Genomic DNA, 25046 nt, shown 5'->3' with positions numbered 1-25046 from the left:
TTTTAATAACACTTGCTGTGAAAAAGAGATAAGAAAACCAGCGGGCTTTTAAAACTCCAGTGGTAATCTTAGTTTTTCACATTAAAGAACAATAAGTAAACTGCAGGACTTTTAATTCTGAAAGGCTTGTCTAAACTATTTCCGATTTTATTAAAAGCGGAATCACAGAGTAGTTGAGATTGGAAGAGACTAGAGCTGGTCTGGTCCCCAGCCCCCTTGCTCAAAACAAGGTCAGATAGAGCACATGACTCAGGGCAATGTCTAGTTGGGTTTTGAATTTCTCCAGGGATGGGGTCTCTCCAGCCTCTCTGGGCAGCCTGTTCTGTTGTTTGCCCCTCCTCACAGTAAAAAAAAGATTCTTCTTAGGTTTAAACAAAATTTTCTTTATTTTAGTTTGTGCATGTTGCCTCTTGTCCTTTTCAGTGGGCAGTCTGGCAGAGTTTTCTCCCGCTATCAGGTATTGATGCACACTGAGAAGATTCCTACTGAGCCTCCTCTTCTCCAGACTAAACAATCCCAGTCCTATCAGCCTCTCCTTTTACGACAAATACAGCAATCTCTTAATCATCTTCATGGTCCCTTTGCTGGACTTGCCCCAGTAATTCTGTTCTCTTTTTTGTATTGGGGAGCCCAGAATTGGACACAGTGCTCCAGGTGTGTTTTCACCAGTGCTGAGTGAAGGGAAGAAGCATATTTATTGTCCATAACAGTAAATAATTAAAAAAAAAATTCTTCTATTGTGTAAAACAGACAAAACTTTGTTTGTTATAAACGAAATATCTTCATGCGATCAGTATACTGAGACATTAAGGACACTGCTTAAGGTGGAGAGAGTATTTCGTGCTTATTTGATGCGTATTTCATGCTTATTAAATCCATGTCTTAGGAAGACCATGTTGTAGTTTAAAGGCTTACTTCATTGAGCATCGTACTGGAGAACTACCAGGTTTACCTGCTTTTAGTTTTTCTTTGAAAGTTTATCACTTGGAGGCCTCCACTCTTCCCCATTAGTCACCTCTAGGTAAGTTAAGGTGAAATATCCACAGTTCCAACACCTTCCTCTACTTTCTTTGAAAATTGCCTCTTCCAAATGCGTTTCCAAATTTGGTGCATTAGAGTATCATCCCACATAACAATAGCTTTCAGTGGGCACCTGTCAAATAGCATTAAAAGAGCTGTATCATCTAACCTAGCAGTGGACTGAGAAAAAGAACACAAAACCTCCCAAAAATCAACTATGAAGGGCTGTTTGCTAATTTCTTTCAAGCCCAGTAAATAATAAATAACAACATCATAGCTGAAACTCCACATTTTGTCTGAACTACAAAGTCTAGCAGCATTACACTAGAGGAGCAATGTCCCTTTCCTGAGGGATGGAGAACATGAAGACAGGAGGATTGTCAGCTTCTAAATTATCCTTTGCATCCTTTCTGGTGGGTAGTGGGTGTGGTTTTTACAGATGCTAAGAGTGGAGATCCGCCCCCCCCCCATTCCAAACAGAAGTGGGAAAGGGTGAGCTGGCTTTCTGTAGAAGGACAGAAGAGTACTAACAGTAAGGCTTTTTTCTGATACAGATCCTAGTTCCTTGAAGACTTGATCCAAACACTTTGTGCTAGTTAGGCATGAATTTCTAAGCTATACCAATACCATTGTGGCCTCTTCTTCTCACCTTGTAGGTAGTAGCTCATATCTGTGTATAGTCTGTTGCTAAGTGTGTGCGCATGTATGTGTGCATATGTGGACTGGTCAACGTAAGTGAGAGCAAACAGTGTTAGGCATGTCCTGTATTCCTGTTTGCTGTCATTTCTTCCAGATTCTTTTATGAAAGAAAATGACGCCTTAAAAAAAAAATTATTAGCCTGTACTGGCCTGTTTGATTGCTGGGTGTTTATAACAGCGTATGTTTTGTATCTTGCGGAAAGGAAACGTGGATGAAGTTTATAGTATGTAATACTTTGTACCTAAATATTTTTGCTTTTTTCAGTTGGTCCTGCTTACCATAGAAAACACATAAGATTATATTTTTAAAAGACCCGAGACCTTTATTTTGCAACTTCAGTTAATAGTGTATGTACTTAGTTCTACTTAAATATCTTATTGTCTCATTCCAATTACGAAAATACTTGAATATTTCATTCAAAGCTAGTTCACTGTTCCATGAGATGCTTCAGAAAAATTCCCATACTCGCTTCATTTTTGCATTTAAATTTTATATTAAGCCATGCGTATGAGGTGATAATTAACTTTTTTAGTAATAAAAATTGATAAAATTCTGAATTTAAGCAGCACAGTATTTTCGGTGTAGATTAATCGATACTTTAAATTTTTGAATTACGTTTTCTTTGACAAATATATGTAGAAATGTTTATGTGAAACTGGTGGGTTTTATAAATTAAAGTATTAAGGTTCAAAATGTAACTCTTGTCAGCTTAAGCAAAATTTATCAATTTACGATGAGCTTAATGCATATATTTGACAAGTTACTGGAAGAAAAGGAAAAAACTGTGTTTCCAGTTAAATGTTGCTGCAGTTGCCTTTTTCAGTGGCTTGAGCGTATGTAATGTTCTCTGCCAGCCCCGAAGATGGGAACTTTTTTAGAGTGCTATTTTTCATTTTGCTGTTTTGTAAGATGTATGTAACATTTTCATTGTTCAAACAGCCCAAAAAATTTCCTCTGTCTTGGGCACCAGAGCTTTGGGAAAAACAGTGCTAAGTTGGTCATCATATTTGAGGCTTTCTGTGTCTCTGTTATGTCAACAAAGGAAAAAAGTTATCTGGAATTCATTAAAGAAGTCATTGCTGAATGAGTTAAAAGTTAATGTTTGATTACATTTTTTTTCAGAAGCATTTTTTAATGAACATTTGGTTCTTTTAGAATGTTAATTTCAGTTCATTTATTTCAAATTCATATTATTATTTTTTGTTTCTAAAATAGTGAAAGTTAACCATTCTATTTCATCAAGAATCACGAATGATGCGTATTCTGTACGACTGTGTTATGAAATGTTGACTTATACAGGCAGTGAAAGGAGATACGGTGAAATGCTCAAACAAAATGTCCATGACTGAAACTTAGCAGTGGATGTTAACTGGCATTGGTACAGAAAGTTAGATATGGTGGGCAATGGTAATAATTGCAGTACCAGTCCCTATTTTCAGTTTCTTATTACTTGTAAAACTCTAATCACTTGGACTCAAAATTCTCCTTAACTCCTGTGTCTCTTTATTAGGCTTGATGTTTTCAGTCATAATTGTTAATCTGTGACTGGAGCGTGTTGCCTTGCCCACGTCCCCCCTCCAATACATACATACATAGGCCTTTAAGAAGAAAAGTGAAATTAAGTCTTTGATCAGTAAATTGAACTTTGGTGAAGACCTCCCTTGCTTTCCCACGGACAGAGCAGAAAGATATCCATGTCAATTTGATGAAATCTGGAGAGTTGGAAGCCTTTAAGAATATTGTGAGAGGAATAGTTTGCTCGTAACTACCAGAGGCATGGTACAGCAGTTTTTAGATCTTTTGTTGCCTGTGCTTTGAGCCTGCTGTGGGCCAGCTGAGCATGCTTATCCCTGCAGTTGCAGCGCTAAATTGGTACAGGACTGGCAAAGAAAAGAAATGTGGGTTGAGAACAAAGAGCTCAATGATATGTCGGTAGCTGGTAATTTGAAGTCTGTTTGATTCAGATGCAGAGTGGACAAGTGCTACACTAGATGACAATAAAATGGGGCAGTGAGTGTGGGCAGGTGTGTAACTCCTTCTTCTGGGTCACTTCAGTCATCTTTTGTCATTCACAGAGACATGCAAGCAGGATAGACATGTTGCTAGGCTAAGCTTTAGTACGAGTATCACACCCAGTGCAGGTATCTGATGAATCTTTGCTGGTCAGGCAGTCATAGGTAAGGTGAAGGTGTTTCAGCTTCTGTGTTCCTTAGACCAGGCTTGTCCCGATCTTGCTGAATTGCCATCTTTAGGTTCTCCACTGTATTCTCAGGAGTTTTAGTTTGTGGGTTTTTTGGTTTTGTTTGGTTTTTTTTCTTGAGTTACTACTGTGTACCATTTCAAATTAACAGACACAATGAGATTTTTTTACTCATCTAGCAGAGTTTGGCTTTTGTACTATATTACATCTCTTGTTTCCTCAGCCAAAGTCACGCAGGTGTGCTGTATGACACAGGGCCTTGGGTTATGGACAGACGAACCCTCGAGCTGTGACTGCCTGGGCAAAATGACTGGTACACACAGCCAAGTATGGAGATCATGGTGGGACTGAGACTGGTGGGCTGGAGAAGGACACGAGTTTGGATGGTAAATATGCAGAAATAGAATTGAGACACAGTGGTAAGCTCATGTGCTGCGGCAGCAAAATCCAGTTTTTTCAAGCTCCAGGACTTAAAAGAAGAAAGTTCCACTGGTTAGAGAAAGTTCGACTGGAACAAGAAAACCGTGTAGATGGTAGTTGGAGGAGGGGAGATACTGAAACTGTTTAAAGAGCCGTGGAGAGGGAGTTGTGTATAGGAAGCCTGTGTGGAAAGGAGAGGTTTGCTATGGTCAAGACAAGTCAGTGGAGCTGAGATGGGGAGTGGGTGACTGAAAAATGACTTCTTAGTGAATTTTCAGCTACTTTGTAGGTGGCAGTGGATATTTATTTATTATGATCATGAAAGTTCTCTTTGATACTGATACGTTATTTTGAAAATACTGAAGATACATGGATAGAAGAGCTTTTTCATCCCCAGTCCTTTCTCAAGGTGTTTTGTTGTCGTTTTTCTTCCCTTCCTCTTAGCTGTCTCGTGGTACATTTGAGCGTCAGCGTGTGCAGTGTCGTAGGAGATCAATGGTTGTTTAAACAGCTTTTGTCAAAATTACTTACAAGTTGAGAGGCACAGTACACAAGCTAGACAAAGTGGCCTCTAAGGTGTTTGTTTATGATGATATACAGCACTCTCTGATGTACAAAAATCTAATAGAAGTACACCAAATAGATGAAGATGGATTCTGCCAAATTTTTTTTACTGATCAATCAAAATATTAGTAAAGCTCCTAACTGAACAAGAAAGTATGTTTAAAAAAAAAATCTGAACAGTAAGCATTAAAGAAAAAAAAGTGCTAAACCATAATTAGCATTGCTTATGTAATTACAGTCACAAGGTATTCATTTTGCATACTTAGAAAGACTTCATTCTAAATGCAGAAAAATGTTGGATATATGACTTAATTAAGCAAATATATATGGATTAGTAATCCTTCATAAAGTTTTTTTTTACTTAAATTCTGTGGTTTAAGTTTTTTTGTATTTTCTTTGATGTTGCACACTATCTGTCATCTATCCTGACCAACTAATTAAAAAATAGATAAAGTAGTCAAGACCTCAGTTGGAATAATTTCATTTTCTTCTGTTCTCCAAGAAGAAGTATGAAGGGAGAGCTTTCAGAAATCAGTTAATCACAGTCACAGATTCAAGCATTCTGCAATTTTCTTCAAATCAAATTCTTTAACTTCTTTGTATGCATCTTTTTTACCTTTTGTATGTCCATCATTCCAACGGGTCAATACATTCACATTCTATAGTGTTTTCTTCTTGAGAGGAAAAAAAATAGTGAAAAGGAATAGAGGAGGCACAAGGGCATTTCAGGATAACCATGACCATTAATAAGGCAAAAGGCCAAATCTGTTCTCTGTAGTTCCGAATTTATACAGAATGCCATACAGTCATCTTTTATTTCATGTTTTTCTCCCCAAATTCATGTTCTGAAGACAGGAAGTTATGCAGGTGCATTGTATGAAATGCATTTAAGCCTGTTACTAACTTTTTTTGAAAGCAGTTTCATTTCTGCCTGGACTAAATGTTGAATTTGTTGACATGTTGCAAAGGGAATTTTACTGTGGCGCAGATCTGGCTGAAAGTGGCCAGCAACAGCAGTAACAAAAGTTTAGGAAACTGGTAAAATGGAAAAACAATTTGATTCACCTTACATGCAGCATGGCATAGGGTGAGACGTCAGTTCACCCTACTGGTTTGTTTTGCTTTAGGTTTGTTTCACATAAATTTTACTGCCAAGATGTAATATAATGAGAATATATATTACAAATAAAATATTATTTTCCTATCTAAAGAAGTTATTGCATCTTGTGATTCAGTTGAAACAAACCATACTTTGTCCTTCATCTGCACTATGTTGTTGATGTACCTATTAAAAATAATATTCAGGAATACCGTTATGTGGTAATGAAATTGCTAAAAATCTGCAAAAAATCTCCTACTTGACTTCCATTTTTGTTATAGTGAAATAATTTTGTTGAGAGCCCTTTTTTATATTGTTTGAGAAAAATCTTAAATAAACAGGTTACAATGTACATCATGGTGTTATTTCACTGATTTTTTAGTTCTCTGGGAAATGATTTATATAATACTGTGCACAGAGTTCTGCAAATAGAGTATCTTCTTAATACACTTTTATCAGACTTCTGGCATTGTTTTAAATGCTATTAATGAAGAGATTTTTGTAGATAAAGCAACTAGTCTTTGTCATTGCTTTTAAAATTTATGTATGGTATCTGAATTTTATTTGCATGCATGCTCTCAGCCATGGCGTAGAACAACCATGTTATAACAACTGTTGTTCGAAATACTTTGTCTAAATAGTTATTTTCAGAAGTGCTGTATGATGATTTTTGTATATGGCTTGATTAGATAGAAATGTACATGTATTTGTTTTTTATACGTACTAGTTAATTTCTGGCTGAATTTGGAAAAATTATTACTAAATATTGCAAGCTCCAGAACTAGTTTCAAAGAAAACCATAATTCCTGTTTTTGTGTATTTCAGATTTATTGTATTTTTAGTCCTTTTCCACTTAGACATCTGCCATTTTTGGTTTAGAAAGTTTTAAAAATGAAGAGTGAAAATGAATTATGAAGTGATAATGGACTATATGAAATGTTTTCCTTGTAAGTTGAGCAAATATATTTGAAACACATCTTTAAAGCCTTTCTGTATCAATGAGTTTGAAAAACTTCCTGGCCTTTGAAAAAAAACGACCCAGCATTACAAAGTGTGTTTTAAAGTACAGGCATATGTATGTACTGTGCAAGTGAATGCATTACATTGTCCATGCCGTTCTTTTCTGACTTATTTTACATTTTGTTTGTAAACATATCTGGGAACTTTTTACTTAGGCCATTTCATGTATGAAGTTTTTTATTGTGGAGTTGTAAATATACATGAATAATTCTAGTTTTCTGGGGATTTTTATTATGATGGCTACAAATATGCTTTAGATATGCTTACAGTTATAAAACTTAGCCACATAACCTTTCTTGACTTTTACTTGGTGAAATATTTACAGTATCTAGGTTTCAGTAGAATATAAAATCACCTTTCAATGAAAGAAAAGGGCCTTGATTGTGACAAATATCGTTGCATTGTAGGATGGCATCGGGGCACAATATTTCACTATTTGTGCACAACGAGACTGATGTTAAATCAGTCTAGGACACCTCTTAGAAATCTAGTATTGGCATGTGGACAGTCAGATGCTGTCTATAAGAGGACTGGGAAGCAAATTTCTTACTAGTCCTAGTAACTAACAGAAATCCACTACTGACCCAGACATTGGGCGTCGCAGGTTTTTTTTCAATGTACCTGCTTCCCACCCTGGTCATAAGAATCAGCAGTATTTAAAAATAATGGCTGAAGTAGGGATTACTCCTCTTCTAATACCTGAAATGAAAGCTTTTAGAATGTCAAAACCAAATTATTATAACTTCTTGGTTGACTGTTCCCATACCCAAGAGTCCTGAGTACCCTCGGAGCTTGCTGCACTGTTCCTTGCAATGAAGAAGCTGCTACCATCTGCTCTGAGCCTCGCAAGCTGCAGGCAGTGGCTGTGAGCCCGTGATGAGGAGAGTTTGGCCATGTTGTTTGTGTCACTGCCCTTCAGGTGGCTGTTGGTTGCAGCTCGATCCCCCTGCCTTGCCCCATAGCGTCCTCTTTCCCAGACCAGGTAAGGCCAGCTCCCTCAGCCTCTGCTCACAGGTGGTATGCTGCAGGCCCCCTGCCACCTCGGTAGCTGTTAAGAGAACTCTGTTTTCTCATCTCTCTTGAACTAGGTGGCCTGAAACTGGTTATGGAGTTTTAAGCACAGTCTTCGTAGCTCTGAGTAGAGAGCAATAATAACCTCTCTTGATTTGCTGGTCCTGCTTTTGTTCAGTCTTACCGGGTTTGACATTCATTTTCACCTTCAGGTTCCTTTTAGCAGGACCAGGTACTTCTCAGTCTGCACTGATGCATGGAGTTATCAGCCCTCCATGCAAAATTTAATTCCACTTCTTGATGAACTTCACGATTATGTGCTGGTCCAGTCCTCAAGTTTCTCAAGCAAATTTTTGATTGGAGCTTCACTGTTCAATGTCTCAGGCACCCTTCCTAACTTAGAGTCATTCTTAAATTTGCAGAGGGTGAATTTAGTCTCAATAAGATGATTTTTTATGAACTATATTAGCCCTAAAATCACCCCTTGTTGTACGTAGTTATTGGAGACCGTCAAATCTCAAGCTATTGTCTGCTGCTCTTTGAGCCCAGCAGTCCAGCTGGCTTTCAACCCATTCATCCAGCCTTGTACTTAATTTAGTAATGAAATTGTTGTAGGAGACTGTCTGAAAAGCTTATGCCAAATACACTTTGGTATGTTAGCACCACCACTCTTCCCTCAGTCGTGTCAACAGTTGTTTTGTTATAGAAGGCAGTAAGTAAGGTTGGTCAAACATAACCAACCCATTTACCCATGATTAATCTCTGCTGAGTGCTCTGGGTTACTTCCTTCCCCTCATGTGTTAGAAAATGGATCCCAAGAGGACATGCTCCTTGGTCTTTCCTGGGGCAGAGGTGAGGCTGACCAGCCTGTGATTTCGTAGGTCCTGCTTACTGCCTTTTTTGAAAGGACATGTCTTAGCTCTGTAAGAGGGATGTGTCTTAGCATTTTTCAGTTGTCAGCGACCTGCCTTGTTTGTCATGATGTTTGTTAGATCTTACACAGGAGCCCAGCGGAGGTGGCAAGCATCCTTTTCAGAAATGTTGGATAGTCCCCGTAGATTTGAATGTATGCATGGTGGAACAGACCCTGACTCGTTGCTTTCCTGCCGTTGGCTATCCTTCTTTTTACCAGATCACGTTGGTAGGCATGGAAATCTGAGAGCAAGTTTTCACTGGGCAGAGTGAGACATTGAGCACAAAGGCATCAATTACATCAGCCCCTTCTGTGTTACCTGCTGAAATCCAATCCATGTTTGCTCTGAACTTCCTTTCACTGCTGACATTCTTCTAGAAATACTTTCTGTTTCTTATTGGATCCATCTGGGGTTTTGCCTTCTGAATGTTGTCCGTAAGTGCTTGAGCAACCTTTTAATACTCCTCCTCTGTAACTTGTTTCCATTTCTTATGTGTTACCACCACTCATTTTGCATATCTAGTTGAATAGGAGGATTCTTGCTTAAGCAAACAGATATTCTGCTGGATTTCCTCATCTCCTGTACAATGGGATGATGTGTTTCTCTCAGCTCTGAGTAATTTTTTTTTTTTTAAATCATCCATCTCTCACTTGATAACTTTCCCTTTCATGACAGCCACGTGCAGGATTCTACCTAGAAGTTCCTTTGACAAGCCAAGGTTTCCTCTTCCAAACCCGTGATACAGCTTTTTGTATTGTTTGTGATGAAGTAGTAAATCTTTCTGTATTTTTTTAAACCATGACAGTGATAAGGAGACTGTGCTTACACCTCCTTTTGTTCTCTGCAATGAAGTTTCAGTAGTGCCATTAATCTTCTCAAGCTAAACTAGGAATGAAACCTGATCTCAATGGATTCCTGCATTTCACAGTCATAGTAGCAACTGCATCACGGATTTTGACCTGGGCTATGATATACAGCAGTTTGGTATAGAGGTTCCATGTGATGCTGTAGAGCCTTGAATGGCTCACAGTAGAACTGTTACAGTTTCAAGGTTTATAGGAGTGGGAGTTTAGGGAGGAAAAAACCCTGTAAATATCTTAAAGAATAAATTGTTTCAAAATGGAAGAAAAAATACTCATCTGTTAGCCCTGAATTTGTGTTTTAAACTGAGCAGACTAATATACTTACATGAAGCCTGTTAGCCACGGTGGAACAGCTCGCACTGACTGTTAGACACTTGCTTGATAGACCAGGTGGGCGGGAAAGCAGAATTTCTACTTTGGCTTGTCTTGTGGCACTCTGATAGTTATGCTTAGATTTTAACATATTGAAGTCACACAGGAGGTTCTAAATGCTTCACAGATACCAATAAACCATCAATAACTGATGGCTAACTTAGTGGGTTAGGCCTGTATTTTCATTAACAACAGCGTGAAAATCATTCAGTCCAGTGGCTCTGCAACCCCTTTAAACCCTGGTGGTGACTGTCTAGTGCTAAAACTTAGACATTGGAGTTAAAGTTAGATTTTCCTGTCAGAACTCATCTCTCCCCAGTGACAAAGAGCCAACCCACAAAAATGACTCCATCTAGTTTTCTATAAAAAATAAACAAAATAATAATAATGATGACAACAACAACCAACTTTAGACTTTATTTAATATACTGACATGGAAAAAATATAATTCCGACCTAAACAAGACTGTTCCTGTTAATTTTTTTTATATCAAGTAAATCTTCTCTAGTTCATTGTGCTGTAGCACAATAATAATATTTCTCACAGTATATTCTAAGAATAGTAACAATAACAAGCAATCAAAGCCAGTTCTGTATTTGAAAGAAGTTTAGATTTTTATTTCCAGTAAATGATTTGATCTGAAAGATAAATGGTATGTTAGCATATTTATATACTACTTAAGAAGGAGTACAAGGTTATCACAGTAACAGAAACAGTTACAGTGAGGGACAGTACTCATAATAAAAAGAAACTAATATATAAAATGTAAACATTTTTATTGAGTTTATGCTGTTGACTTACTTTGTTGATAGATAAAGTGTTAACTACACACAGTTTATGCAAGAGAGAATTTTACTGGGAAGATACTCTCTAACTATGATCGTCAACAGAATCCGAAGCCCTTTTAGCCTGCATTGGGATCAGGCAGACAAAATGGTTGATGCTGCAGGTTAGGTTGTGGTTTCTCTGCAGATGTTTCTATGGGCATGTCCGGGGCATATGCTGCTTTGGAGCAGCTTGAATGTTCCCGCTGCTATAGGTACCTCAAAACTCTTAAAACTTTGAAGTATATAGATTTGACATTAAAAATTGAATTACAGCAGAACTTGCATCGTATTCTGTGATACAAAAAGTTGGGAAGCCACTGAAGGACTGGCAGTTCAGAGGAAAGCTCACATTTTTGCCTTTAAGCCAGCTAGTCATGTTTAGTTGGTCAAACATGTTTTGTGTGCACAGATAGCCTAAGACTAAGGCTGGGTGAGCAAAGGCCAACTTAGTTCTGTGGTGAAAATGTTTTCCTAAATTTTTCTTTCACTTCATTCCACCTTCATGAAATAAAAATAAGGGGGAAATAAGCTCCAGACTGTGTGAGGAAATACCAGATGGCTTTCTTGTAAGGCAAAGTTTTTCTTTTCAAAACATATGTATACTTATGTAGGGGATCAGAAGTATTTCGAAAATGACATTTCAGTTGTTTAAGAAGTATAAAATTCTGCTATGAAGGACCAGCTTTCACATAATTCAAAATTAAAATATTCTGTCCTTAAATTGGTGTGTACTTCTGTAGGTAAAATAGGTTTTTTAATTTCTGTGCTTATATTGCCTTTCTCTTCTTCTTTTGTTGCTTTGACATTTTTTAAATCCATCTTGTTGGGTGAAACAATTGAACATAATGTGTAACTTTGCTGTCAGGATAGATATGCATTTAATAAGACTTCCCATCCTTTTGCTTTCAAAACCAAGCCAGCATACAGACTGAGAAAAACTAAGCATGTGGTAAAGGCATTACAGTGTAGATGATGCAGTAAGCTGCTGAGCTCCACTGTTTCAGGTCAAATTTAGTTGTATTTTGTCGTACTAACTTTATCACATGGTTACTTTCGGCTTATTTGTACTAATGTTCCATTGATAAATTTGCCCTGCATCGCAGTGTATTAAGGAAGATGACTCTTAGTCCTTTAAACAGGAGAGTGAAAAGCAGTTTGCTACATGCAAATATGTTTAAAATATAAAATTCTGTCTTATATTGGAACTGACAGCTCCATTTCTTTTTTAAATTGTCACTAAGGGCTTATTTTTGAAAAAGATCACTTCCTGAATGAGAGACAAAATGACTGCAGTTGAAAAAGTTGTACTGAATTTCGGGGAAAATACCTTTGCTAAAGTGCACACCGATACACGTAAGTCACTTGGAGTCTGAGGTGCGCATCAGTGTCAGTGTTCCCCTTAATTCCGATGACATGTAAACAAGGGTTCCGATGTGTAGCAGTGCAGCAACCTACATGCACAGGATCCATGGACAGTGAGTGGCCCACTCATTTCCCCTCAAGCCTTTGTTAACTCAACATCTATATCACAATTTTTTTTCTTTAAGATTTATGCTGTTTAATTGTGAAGCTCCTGCTGGCACACCTCTTTTCTGTTAAAACCGTTGTAAACCAAACTTGTGTAGGAAGATATGACTTCATACATATCATATTCATGTTTATAAATTTTTATGCTCATTTTATACCAAGCAGTTTTTTTTCTTTTGAACACACCTAAGTACTCAACTGAAAGTTAGTACAGTCTGTTACAGCATAGATTACATGATATTGTGCAGTTGGGATTGAGTATTAGTTTAGTACTGTCACATGACCTTGTATTATACAAGACCTAACTCGGTATTTCAGTTAATAACAGTAATAAAAATTACGTTCTATGACCTGTTTTTCTAACCGCATGGTGAATATGTTAGCAGTCACAAGATCCGGTTGAATTCACGGGGTGGCATTCAGTTGAGTGTATTTTGTCTTACAGTGAATGCAGAGATGAAACTTGAAAATGCTCTCCTCGTGTGCTCATTCAGAATAATAGCAGGAGGAAGGAAGAGTTTTGCTTTAAGTGGGAAGGGATAGTCACTGCTTGCACTTGGACGCTGAAGCAGATAGAGACAGCTGCAGAGGGAAGATATGCATGGCAAAACCCAGATCAATTGGGTTCGGTCACATCCAAATGAAATTACATCAGTCAATAACCTTCCTTTCAAGTTGCTGAAATCTTCCTGGCCCAAATTTCTCTTGCCAGGTTACTGAGTTTTGAGTGATTAAAGTATCTTGAAATTGCTTCGATACCATCAAGGACCTTGTTGTGACAAGGTCTGTAAATGCAGTCTCTTAAAAGAGAAAGCTGGGTTTCATGTAGAGTATTGAGTGTATTGACTGAAATTTTTTTTCATGGGTTCTCAGAAGCTTGTATTCACAAAGACAGTGCAGAAGGAAGGAAAATGACACTTGTATTAACAAATGAAAGCATTTCACATATGTGATACCAATATTTTATTTAATCTTTTGTATAGGATATGTCATTTTTTTCCAGACTTTAAAATACTTGGAAAGTGTGTTCTCGTTTTGAAGTGGGCTTAGTACTTGGAGAACAGAATTCTGTAAATCGTGACTACAGTTAGTCTTATTAGATTATCTCAGTCATCATGTTTATCCAGTGACCAGCTCTAAATGTCACTATTTATGCTCCAGGTGACAGTTATTAGAATGAATCAAAGCTTTTCTATTCCATTGTTAGTACCTCAGATGCTGTGATGTTTAGTCTGGCAGATAACGTTTTTACAGGCTAATCGACATGTAGATTAGTAAATAGAAATCTGTAACCATTCGGGAAGCATTTATTAATATTTATAACTTGATCAATACTGAGAGGAAGTAATGAACAGTGTCTAGAAGAGACATTGCTTATCATTGTTTTGGGGGTCTGTCTGTTTGTTTGTTTGTTCCACTAACTAGCTTTGTAACTCTCACCCAGTTAATGGAGTTGTGGGTACACATAATTCTGGGTATCAGGAGGTGTGCCTTGAGCAACCTGAATTTTAAAAATGCGTATTACTTATATCACCTTCAAATGGTTTGGTGTTTGTTGCAGATACGGTTCCTTGCCTTCTAAAATTGTTCTTTGTCAGCACTTCCTCTGTAATTAAATAGCTCTATTTTCTGTCTCTTTCGTTACCATCTTACCTCATTATATCTTTTCCGAAAAAACTCTTAGGCTTAACAGACTTACCTGGTGGGAGAGTCCTGATGTTTCAGAATTGGTAAGGTGTGCTGAAGCAGACCTTTGAAGATAAACTGAGCTTACGTTATGGTCGCAAATGTGTTTTACTTGTGCCCAGTTAACAGCCAGAAACATTGTTCTCACAACAGGTATTTAAACTGATGCAAGCAAGAATGAAAATGCCTAAAAATGAATAAGGATCAAAGCTCCTAAGCATTACGTTTGTCTGCAGTTTGCACTTTTCAGTATCTGTTACACAAACGAAGAGGGCCTTTGGCAATTCCAGTAGAAAACAGTGAAATGATTTGTGGGGTTTCTTGTGCTGTAAATTCCTTTGAAATTAAAATTTGCGTGTATTCATAGACCATCCCCTCCACCCATTATGTATATTTACTTAACTGAGCAAGCAGCTTGCGGCCATATGTGTTTAGGGGGAGAGTGGGAGAGATTGGTGCGTTTCTCTCCCTTCATACCAAAGCTTGAAGGAAAATGCTCTCTTAGTTCTTTTTGTCCCGGAGTGAAGGAGAGCTGGCACAGAACAGCTCTTCTTCTAAATGACTAAATATGCAAATAAGAACCTCCCTGTTGAAAGCATCTATTGCAGCATTACCTGTGATGCTTTTTTCTGTCTGCTGTTTGTTCCAGCTGCTGGTGAGGAAGCACAGCTGTTCAGTTTTGCTTACTGTCCTTATTTCAGATTTTTGTGTCCAGTAAATCCTTTTCCTAACTAAGGCTGAAAATGCGCAGGCAGCTCTGGGTAGTGCAGTCAGTACAAATTGAAGTGGATGTATCGGTGCCTCAATTCAGTGTAAAACCTCTGTAGTTCATTCCATCATATTTGAGTAAGTGCCAGGAGGTTGTTAAGCGTGTGTAGGAATGGGAACAGTTCTTTGGATAAGGGAGGGTTGGGAAATAGTGTGTAGGGGTGGGAGAAAAGCAAAAGCTGAGAACAGAACAGGAGAAATGTTATCAGTGGGGGAGGTCCCAGGAAAAAATTTTTAGGAAGTAGTTCTCCAAAATCAGTAGTCAGTTATTAGATGAGTTTGTGGTTTACGAGCTTAAAAACACTATTGTATTTATCCATGTGTATTCGTTTGTCTTTCAGCAATCTGTTGCTGATTAGAAGTGTGTTTAAACAAAGTCAGTAGTGATTCCTTAAATAAATAATACTTCAGAGATGAGAGGGGTGAAGGTAACCCTAAATCATGTAAAATAAATGATGTCAAGTCAAATCTTAAAAACAGTAGAAATGGAAAAATTGTCCAACCATTTAGAAAGTAAATTCAATTTAATGTATCAGTAAACATAATATTCTTTAAAATTTCATAATATGTTCTTACAAATCAAAATGCAATACAGATAAATAGCATAGGAATCATTAGTGGAGGTATAGGCTATTTACACTTCCTACTTGATGCCTGTGTTCTTGCAGCCTTACTGAAAGTACTACAAAAAGTTAGAATCTTTGACTTTGCTCTATAGTTACAAGTTTACTCTGTGAGCCTTGTTTGTCTTCTATTACTTTGATTTGTGAACTGGCTGTTAAATTTTATCTTACTATTTTATTAGTTCAACTATGAGGTTTGTTTCATATGCATATATTTACATAAATATAATTTTATGTGAAAATAATTTATAAATATAAATTGATTTTTATATAAATCAAGTGCGTATACATATATATGAGTTACATATACATACATATATATGTGCGTATAGATACACAGACTCATTTTGAGAAACAGAAATAAAAACTTGTATTAAAAGTATGGATTGCTCTATTCATGTCCAAACCTTGCTAGCCCAGGCAGTGCATAGCCCACCACGCTCTGATGACCTGACTCTGATGGCAGCTGCCACTACTCATGCTGTTGCTGAGAGTGTAGAGGTAGCACAAAGACCTTGAGCTTGTCTCGAATTGTTTACTGATGCTACTCTTCATATTTCTGCACTGGAGTGTGCACCCATGTCGACCTCACCCACTCTGAGGTGATGAGAACAAAACCAGTTGCACTGGCTGAGGGAAGGGGACTGTAATAAGATGACTGTTAAAAATATTTCTATTTTACAACTCAGCTTTTCTTCAGCTTTCTTGAAAAGTTCAAAGTTGGACTTTAGTATTGCAGTTGAGTACACCTGATTTAAAATTCTGATCATGTCCTGAGTAAGAGATGAAATGAGAATTAAAGTGGATTTACATATACTGCTTCCTTGCTGTCCCTCTATTTCTTACACTCAAAATTAAAATTAGTTTGCAAGGAACTGTTATTGGAACATGCAGTGACACTATGGCTCCTGTTCATCAGCTTGTTATTTTATTATTTGTTGAAAGTGTGACAGCAGTTTAGAATTCCTTTTTATTTACAATTCTACTTTAATATCTTTCAAAGTAGAAAACAAAACAAATACAGTGAAGATTTTATATAGGTCTTTCTTTCAAAACTGATGTGTATTTGATACGCCAGCACAGCTTAAAGACAACGTGGATATTTTTCTACTTAAAATCTCGCAATGCTGTCAGTTATGTTAATTTGCTATATTGCAAAAAAGAGTTTAAAATGTAGAGAAACAGCATTTTAAAATTGTATTTATTTAAAAAAAGTAAAGCATCCTTGAAAAGTACATATGTCATGAGAGTGTCAAAAGACAGGCAATACAAGTATGAAAAAAGCTGTGAAGACTTTCGAATGATTGCGTCAAAGACATTGTTTCAGAAGTGACTAAAGCTTTCTATGTACTGAATTAGTAAATTACATTATGAAAGAAACCCTCCCTTTCTTAATGCTTCCTGAATCTTAAGCCTTATTTTCTTTCAAAAGCCATTCTATAAAAAGAACATTTGTTAAGGTTTTAATAGAGTACCCATGTTGTTTGGGCTTGTCATGTAGTCAGTCCCATAGCTACATTTGCGTGGCTTTCAAGTATGAGGAAAATGCCAGCTTCACAATCAAGCCTGCTTGTATTAAATTGTTGCTTTTATGGTGAAAAAAAAAAAAAAAAAAAGAAAAAAGAAAAGTATCTACTCTCTGTCTTATGGTGGACTGCCTTTGTTCTTTGAGCTGTGCTGAGAAAAAGTTAAAAGGATGCTATATTTAGTTTAATGCTTTTGACACTTGGAGACTTTTGAAAATTTATTATGAGTGTCTTATACTATTTGGATCTGAGCATACGTGTTGCTTGAATCTAGTGTGATGTTAAAATGTTTCATAAGACAGAGCAGATCTGCTATGATCTTTCAATGTTAATATTTTTTTCTTATCACTTTACCGTGTAGATACCCTTCATGAGACACAACTCTGCCACAACTCATCCTCGGAGGCAATCCTGGAAACCTCTTTTATAAATATGATTTTTAAATGTGGATAAAGCTCTCAATAGAGTACCTAAAATAAAGGAGAACAGCTACTTTGTCTCTACTATAAGATTATTATGACAAAAAGTTGAGTTTGCTTGTCAGGCTCGGATAGAATGTAATTGATTGGTTTGTTATTTGGACTGACAAGGTAGTTAATTTGCCTGCATTTTTTTTGCACTAATCAGGAACATTTCATATGTGCATTGTTGAAAAATCCCAGATAATGTCTTGTCAGAATTGTCCTATTAAGTAATGTCTTTTTCCCCTGTGCTTCGTTGGCAAATGATGTTATACAATGCTTGGATTCACTGAAGAGTGACAGAAGCCTGTGGGACTTAAATATTGTGCGTTCCTCTATGGTGATACCGAATGAAATAAGCGACGGTTTGCCATCCGCCTGCTGCTCTACTTATATGCAGTTTAATAAGAACATTTCTATATAGAACACCTTGTTGTATATAGACCTTACTGTAAAAAGGATTGTTTCCTAAAAAAAAAATGTTCAGTGATAATGAGACCTGTAAAACACTTGAGACTTACTATTCTGAAGGAATAGATTTGCCACGGAAAAATTAATTTTATGCTTATTAGTGTGAACTAATTGTTTCTGACTTCAGAGCGAATAGAACTATACCTATATTGCTCTCTGAAATTTTTTTAAGAAAAAGAAAAGTTTGAGTATATGCAGACATTTGTTTTATTTGGCTTACTTCTCTGGCACTGTTCAGGACAAGCTCATCTCCTCACAATACAAATATGAAATTGTTATATAAGTTGGGGAAGGAATGAAGAACTGATCACACAGCATGACAGCTGAGATCTTCGTCTTCGTCCATATATATCCTGGTAGATGCAGACATAGTATTTTGATCTACAAATGGTACCCGTCCGGTTCTTAAATCTGCAAGTAGCAGTGTGTTGACATCTTCATTGTTTTCATCTTGAACTTGCTTGGAAAAATTCTGCTCAAATGCAATTACACGTGTAACTTTATGACATATAATCTTTGAATTTCTTGAGATATGGTGGTTATTGTCATCTATCAAGGCACATTTCCATTTGAAAATATTTTTTAATCTTAAGAAAGAAATGCTGTAATCAGTAATAGGAGAAATATACAAATTTGTGTATACTTATCTACAAGTCATATCTTACCAGGGCATTTCATGTTTGGATATTATATTAAATAAAATTAACCTGATGTCTAAAATGTCGTTCTGTTTTAAAAAGGGGGTGGGATGATATCAGAGTAAGATTTTTGTCTGAAGTATCAGGAATGTTTACCCTTCTGTATTGACAAGGCACATCAAGACACCTTTAAAATAAAGAATTTTGCACTAGGAAATAGACATTAATGCAGGAATTTGATTAGGAATTGATGAATCCATTTTAGGAAGATAAAACTAAGTTTAGTGATGACTTGTCCAGAATTTTAAAGTACAGTTAAGAAGTTATATCCAAACACTGTGCTGACCAGGGGGAAAAAAACGCTACATCAGACTGAGTTTAGAAAAAAGAGATAGAAAGTAATGTTTACTGTGATTTATGATCAGTTATAAAACTAACACAGCATAGGTGTCGTGAGTAGGAGAGAATGATAAATATACCATATCTTGGCTTTAGTAAGACTTTTAAAATACTTTTGTGTGTGACATTCTGCTGAATAAGTTAGAGGAATTTTCTGTTAATTAAGCTACAGTAAGGTATGTAGCTGATTAGAAAAGCAGACTAGTTACCACAGACTCACTGTCAAATGATATTGCACTCACTGGGTTCCACTCAGGACTGTCCTGGACTCAGTATTATTATTTTTTTGTTAATTTTTGCTCTGGTCTGTTAGGTGCTGGAATAAAGAGTTTGGTTACATTTGCAGGTGACATCAGTATGATGTAAGGGATTACAGGATTAGATGTAAAAATGAAATTTTAAGCAAGTATCCAGAAAAAGGATGCAGTGCAGTAAAGGAAAAAGCAAATCACTGTTTAGTGCACAATTATGGTACAGAGAGTAACTAGTTAGGAAGTGTGTCTTCAAAAGAGAAGGTATTGGGGACTCTGGATGACAAACTGTTTGTGAATCAAACTGATCATACTTGAGATGTACAGAGAGAGGTGTTACATTTAACACATCAAAGTACGCCTCCTGATTATGCAGAAGACTGATACCTCAGCCTTGGAAAAGCCTCAGCTAGCATATTCTGTCCACTTTGGCAAAAAGCGTGTAGAGAAAGTCCAAAGCAAACTGAATTGAATGATAAGAAGGCTACAGGAGACAGCATAAGTTAATACAAAGATAATGAAGAGAGAAGCTGCAAAGAAGGGAAGAAAGTTGTTCTTCAAATCTGGTCAGACCAAAATTAAGTCTGAAGTTTTAGCAAGATGATTTGGTGATAGAAAGGGGTTTTTTTTCTGATGATAAGAATAACTGCACTGGAGAAGTTTGTTAAAGAAGTTGAGTAATGTCTGCTGTTGGAGGCTTTTAAGGACAGACTAGTGTGTGCTATGACCTTTTTGAGTATTTTTGATACTCCCTTGGGCATTCTTGATACTGTAAGGTGACCTGCTGTATTTTGTATGTTTGTGCCCCCCCTGTACAGCTTGTTTTTAGGATTTTGTTTCTTTCCTGGCACTTTCTTTTGACATTAAGTATTAGATTAGTTTTTAATCTCTCTCTTTCATATGATTCATTATGCGTCTTGCCTCTTTTTCTGGAAAACGAAATGTTAATGCTCAATATTTCACCTTTTGAAAGAAGTTTGATGGCAATCTTCGAATCTGTAGTGGACTTCTCTAGTAGTTCACAAACAATACACTGTTCACTATGGCTAAGTATATTAGTTGAATACCTGAGAATGGCACTATAGATGCAATCATCTGTTATGACTAGAATGTATTCCAGAAAAACTAATGCAGCATTTGCATGGGCTGTCCTGGTTCTTTCAGAATTTCCTGTCTTTCCTAAGAAAGAAAAGATTTTGGACTTTTTTGGGAGCTGTAATTCGTGTAGCATTTGGACAAGGCTCTGAGCAGCATGATCTAGTTGAAGATGTCCTTGCTCTTTGCAGGGGGGTTAGACTAGATGGCCTTTAACGGTCCCCTTCAACCCAAACTATGCTATGATTCTATGAATACGTGTCTTGGAGGTATTGTCTTCACAGAAATACTTAATTTAAACTTAAAAATACTGTAAATACAAACTCTACACAGTAGCTGTATAATATTAACAAAACCAAACACTTTTGACATAGTGTTTGCATCAATATACTCCCCTTGTATATGTGAGCCCTTAATGGATTTTGCAAAATAATTTTATCAAAGCCATGTGTTTTATAATTTTGAAGTACTATGAGAGAGAGAGAAGTGAACACTTCTTGCTGAAAAGAAGCTGTTCATGCAAAGGTATAGTAAATAAAGTTTCTTCATAGCATTCGTATAATTCATTCTGTACATGCAAACTAAGTTTTGTGAAAGAGATTAATTGTGGACCATTCAGAAAAAATCTGGATTACATAGAAATGTCACATAATGGTAGGCAATTCAGATTCTTCCTTACCCATAAAAAATCAGTGTTAAGTTTTGGGGATTGGGGGTGGTTTGTTTGTTTCAGTATTAAAAAGCATGAATAAAATCAAGTAGGAGAGGTGGCAGTTTTGGGTTTAGCATAATAAATTTAGCTGCACAGATGTCTGTCAGATGAATGCTTACTTTCCTTTGCTCATTTGTGGTATCAATGATCAACACTATTTGTCAGTTCTGCTAAAGTGAAGTAGTTGATGTTCAGGTTTTGTGATGATAAGCATTGGGGGGGAGGGAACAAGAATAGAAACTACATGAAATGTTTTTTTCCTTTTGAGTTTATAGGTAGAATGTTTTCTTTACTTTTTTTGCTTTAAAGTAGAACTTCCTAAAGGTCAAAACCATAGCAGTTCATGCTGTTGTGTTCTAAGTAGTGTTGAAGACATGATATTTTAAATACTAACATCATGTAGCAGATGCTGAAAAGTGTGGCAGAGATCCTCTGAATGAGTGAAGGCTTCTCTACAGGATTATTGTACACTAAAGAGAAAAAATGGTCATTTTATTAATGCTGGACAGCAATTTGAGTAAATTACAGGTTATACAGTTTCCCACATCCAAAATGGTGTAGGTTCTTTATCCTGAAACTACCATTAGCTGATGATCAGAAAGTTCATCCTGCTCTGTCAGGCCGTGTGTCCATCTTGCCTGTACACTGTCTTCATCAGTAGTAGGTAGATAGAAAAACCAGAATGTATTAATCATCCTGCGTCTGGTCTATTGTCTCACCTTTCAGCAGTTGCCGTGCCCCTCTCTCTTCCAGGTTTAACAGAAGAATCTACTGGCTCATCAAATTTTGTAAACTATGGAAGTCAGGAACTTCCTTTCATATTCTTGCATTATACCTGCCATAATAAAATTTGAATGTGGCTTTTAATTACTTTGGTAATACCTTAAGCATTATCTTTCCCAGAAATAGTATTTCACTTATCTTAAAATTATGACAGTACTGGAATCCAGAAAGATTTAGGTTAGAAGGAGCCTCTGGAGGACATCTGTTCCAGCCGCTCACTCAAAGCAGGGCTGACTGCAAAGTTAGATCTAACTTTGAAATTAGAACAAGTTCGTCAAGAGTTATATCCAACTTCATTGTGAGCATCTTTGGAGATAGAGACCATATCAGGATAACCAGTACCTGTGTTTGAAGAAGCAATATAATAGGGCTATATCCTGGTTTACAGTCAGTATTTTATGCATGTGCCTTCATGTAAGAATTTTAGTGCTGGAATCTGTCACACTCAGATGCTGAAGTCACCTAAAGCTTGGCTGGCCTACGTGAGAAGACTTTTAAATTACCCTTGTCCTAATAATTTTGTAAAACTGTTCTATAGACCAGAAACTGCAAGATGACTTAACTATCCGTTTCTAGCTGATAGGCCACTTATAGGAAAGGGAAGAAATGTAAAAGTGAGGAAGAGGAAAACCAGCTTTTTCCATGGTTTTCCCTTTTGACAATATTCTGCCTAAAAACAAGAGTTGCTCAGGATCTGTAAATACAGCACTGCATCGCTTTTGTTTTGTGCTTGGCCTATGACATGTCACAGCAAAATGAAAGCAATTTCTGTCGGGATCCATGAGGTTGAATTGAAGAGTTTTGGTGTAGAATGGCAGGGTAAGATATGAAGACTTATCTTCACTTATCTTCACTTTGTTTCAAGAAATGTCAGAAAAGAAAGCTAAAAAGAAGAATGTGTGCCACATATTCTGTAATAAAAACTCTTGTTTTGGGTCCTCCCTCAGTAAGTAGAATAAATGTACTTTTTGGACAGCATTAATAACAGTGCAGTAAATACATGATTATACAATTATTTCACATGGAGGTCTTTAATTTTATTCTTTAAATAAGGGCACAGGGAAATGTGCCTTTGACATTAGACGTAAGAATTGGTGTTATAACCCATCCCATAGTATTCATTAGTATCACCCCGAATTTATCACTTCAGTGGTCTGGTTGCAATGAAGGTGTCAGAGGAGCGCTCCTCACCTACTCCACTCCACAATCAGTCATCTTGGCTTCTGCAGTCTGAAGTCACTTGAGCTACCTCAGCTTACTCTCTTTTTTTAGGAATGCTTACATGCTCCTTGCCACGGGATCTACCACACAGCCGCTAACAAGAACAAAACGATGGCAGTGCCTTAAACTGTTGTAGCTGGTTTAAAGTTGTTCATCTAAACCCAAGAATATTCTGCAATTTAAAATGAAGCTGTGTGCATGTCTCCAGCTGTTTGTGGTTTCAGAGGGGCCTGGCACTTGGACACTGAGGGATTAAAGGGGAGAGAGATGAGTGCCTGAAAAGAAACATATTATTTTTTAGGTGTTTAAGAACCTTTAGTCAGAAATGGGGTGCAAAACAAGCCAACAAGTAAAGATGTGTGTATCAATAGTTAAATCCACACAAGTGCTGCAATAGCCGTCATGTTGCATCCCCCCAGCTAATGCGTGGGCGAATGCGCACCCATCCCACTGCAGTTCTTTGAGAGTTTAAAAATTCTGGATTAGATTACTTCTAATTTTGTTCTGGTTAATTCTGTTTGCCAGAGTAAAATTTACGTGACAAGTTCTCTAATTTTAACTGTGATGATGGTTTGTCAATATGTATCAAAGTTTTCTATCTTTTTTCCATTAAAGTAACTCTTTCTAACCTGTTGTGATAAAAGGGAGTGGTATATATATTTTGCAATTCTGTATTTTGTTCAACACGGTACCTTTTGGCATGACATTGCAGACGATGTGCAATGATGTGTACATAAGTGAGAGATTTGCTGTAGTCTCTGAAGCATATTTGGAAAGTTGTATTTAAAGATTAGCTTATTAATGTTGTGTTTCAGGGACATGTAGGTAATTACTTTTACAGCTATAGATGGGTGATGCTGTCTTGTGAATGCAAAGTAGGTTTCTTCACTCTGGCTGAATCAGCTCTTTGTGGTTTTCAGTGATATTAACCAGTGCCTTATGAATGTGCCGGTGCTGGGCAGGTTTTGCGTTCGCTGTTCCTCTGTAAAAGCACAGGTCTTTTTCCCCAGCGCTCACAGGAAGCCTTCTGCAGGCCAACTGATAAGACTCCCTCCTGTGCAGGTAGATGCAACGTAATGAAATTGGATGTGTGTGCTGGGCTTTGTAAATTAAATGAGATTGACCCCAGCCATTATCTCATTTATCTCATTTACATTGTAAAATCAGTATCTACACTATTGATTAGGGCATAATTAGTTAATTATGAACAGGAAAATGCAGAGTGATGTAGGGCTTGAGCACAGCCAGCTGTACTGCTAAAAAACTAATAAAAACAATCCAAGGACATGAGCAGATGGAGATCACTTTATTAAAAGAACAAAGCAGGCATATTTCAGGTATGGAAATGCCTAATCAAGCTTTCTTGCTGTGAAAGTGTAGCTGACCTGCATTCTATACTTTTATAAATGAAAAATGTTTTCTTTTACAATGTTTTAATTGATTAATCTAACTCCTTCAGAATTCACCTTTCTTTTTCACACCTCGTTTTCCCAGTATGTAGTGGGCATGTATCTATCCTCATTAATTGCTGGAATGAGGAACACAGCAATTGCTAATTGTGATGCATAAAGTAATTTCAGGCTAGTTAAAACACTGATAGTAAGCAATTACCTGTCAGTTAGAGGTAGTGTGGGAGGTTAGGTTAGCTTGTCTTTGTGTGGAGCTCTGTTTTTATTTTCGCAAAGTTTTTGGTACAACTACTAGCCAGGCCACGAAAGGTGGCTGTGCGCTCAGTTGCGTTTGTAAATCATGTACTTAACCACAGAAAAAGTTACCCACATATAATAACAAGCTAAAATATCTGCTAGTTTAAGGACTGTTCTGAAGGTGTGACCTTGAATCCGCAAGGATAAAAATTTTAACAGAACCTTTAAA

General features: G+C 36.9%; 1 protein-coding gene across 4 annotated transcripts in view; it reads left to right on the top strand.

The window, feature by feature from the left end:
* Positions 1-25046, top strand: part of PHF14 (PHD finger protein 14) — a 166584-nt gene that overhangs the window by 83030 nt on the left and 58508 nt on the right. The window contains exon 17 of one of the 4 annotated variants that reach the window (XM_075419262.1): positions 17502-18783. The exons of the other annotated variants lie outside the window; for them this stretch is intronic. Within the exon in view, the coding sequence (XP_075275377.1) occupies positions 17502-17514 (13 nt within the window). The 3' untranslated portion in view covers positions 17515-18783. Of the gene's footprint in view, positions 1-17501; positions 18784-25046 lie in introns of those variants that run through there. 4 annotated transcript variants of the gene reach the window in all.

The sequence above is a fragment of the Opisthocomus hoazin genome, chromosome 4, assembly GCF_030867145.1.
Source record: "Opisthocomus hoazin isolate bOpiHoa1 chromosome 4, bOpiHoa1.hap1, whole genome shotgun sequence".
NCBI lineage: Eukaryota > Metazoa > Chordata > Aves > Opisthocomiformes > Opisthocomidae > Opisthocomus > Opisthocomus hoazin.
This window is presented reverse-complemented; position numbering and strand designations above follow the sequence as displayed.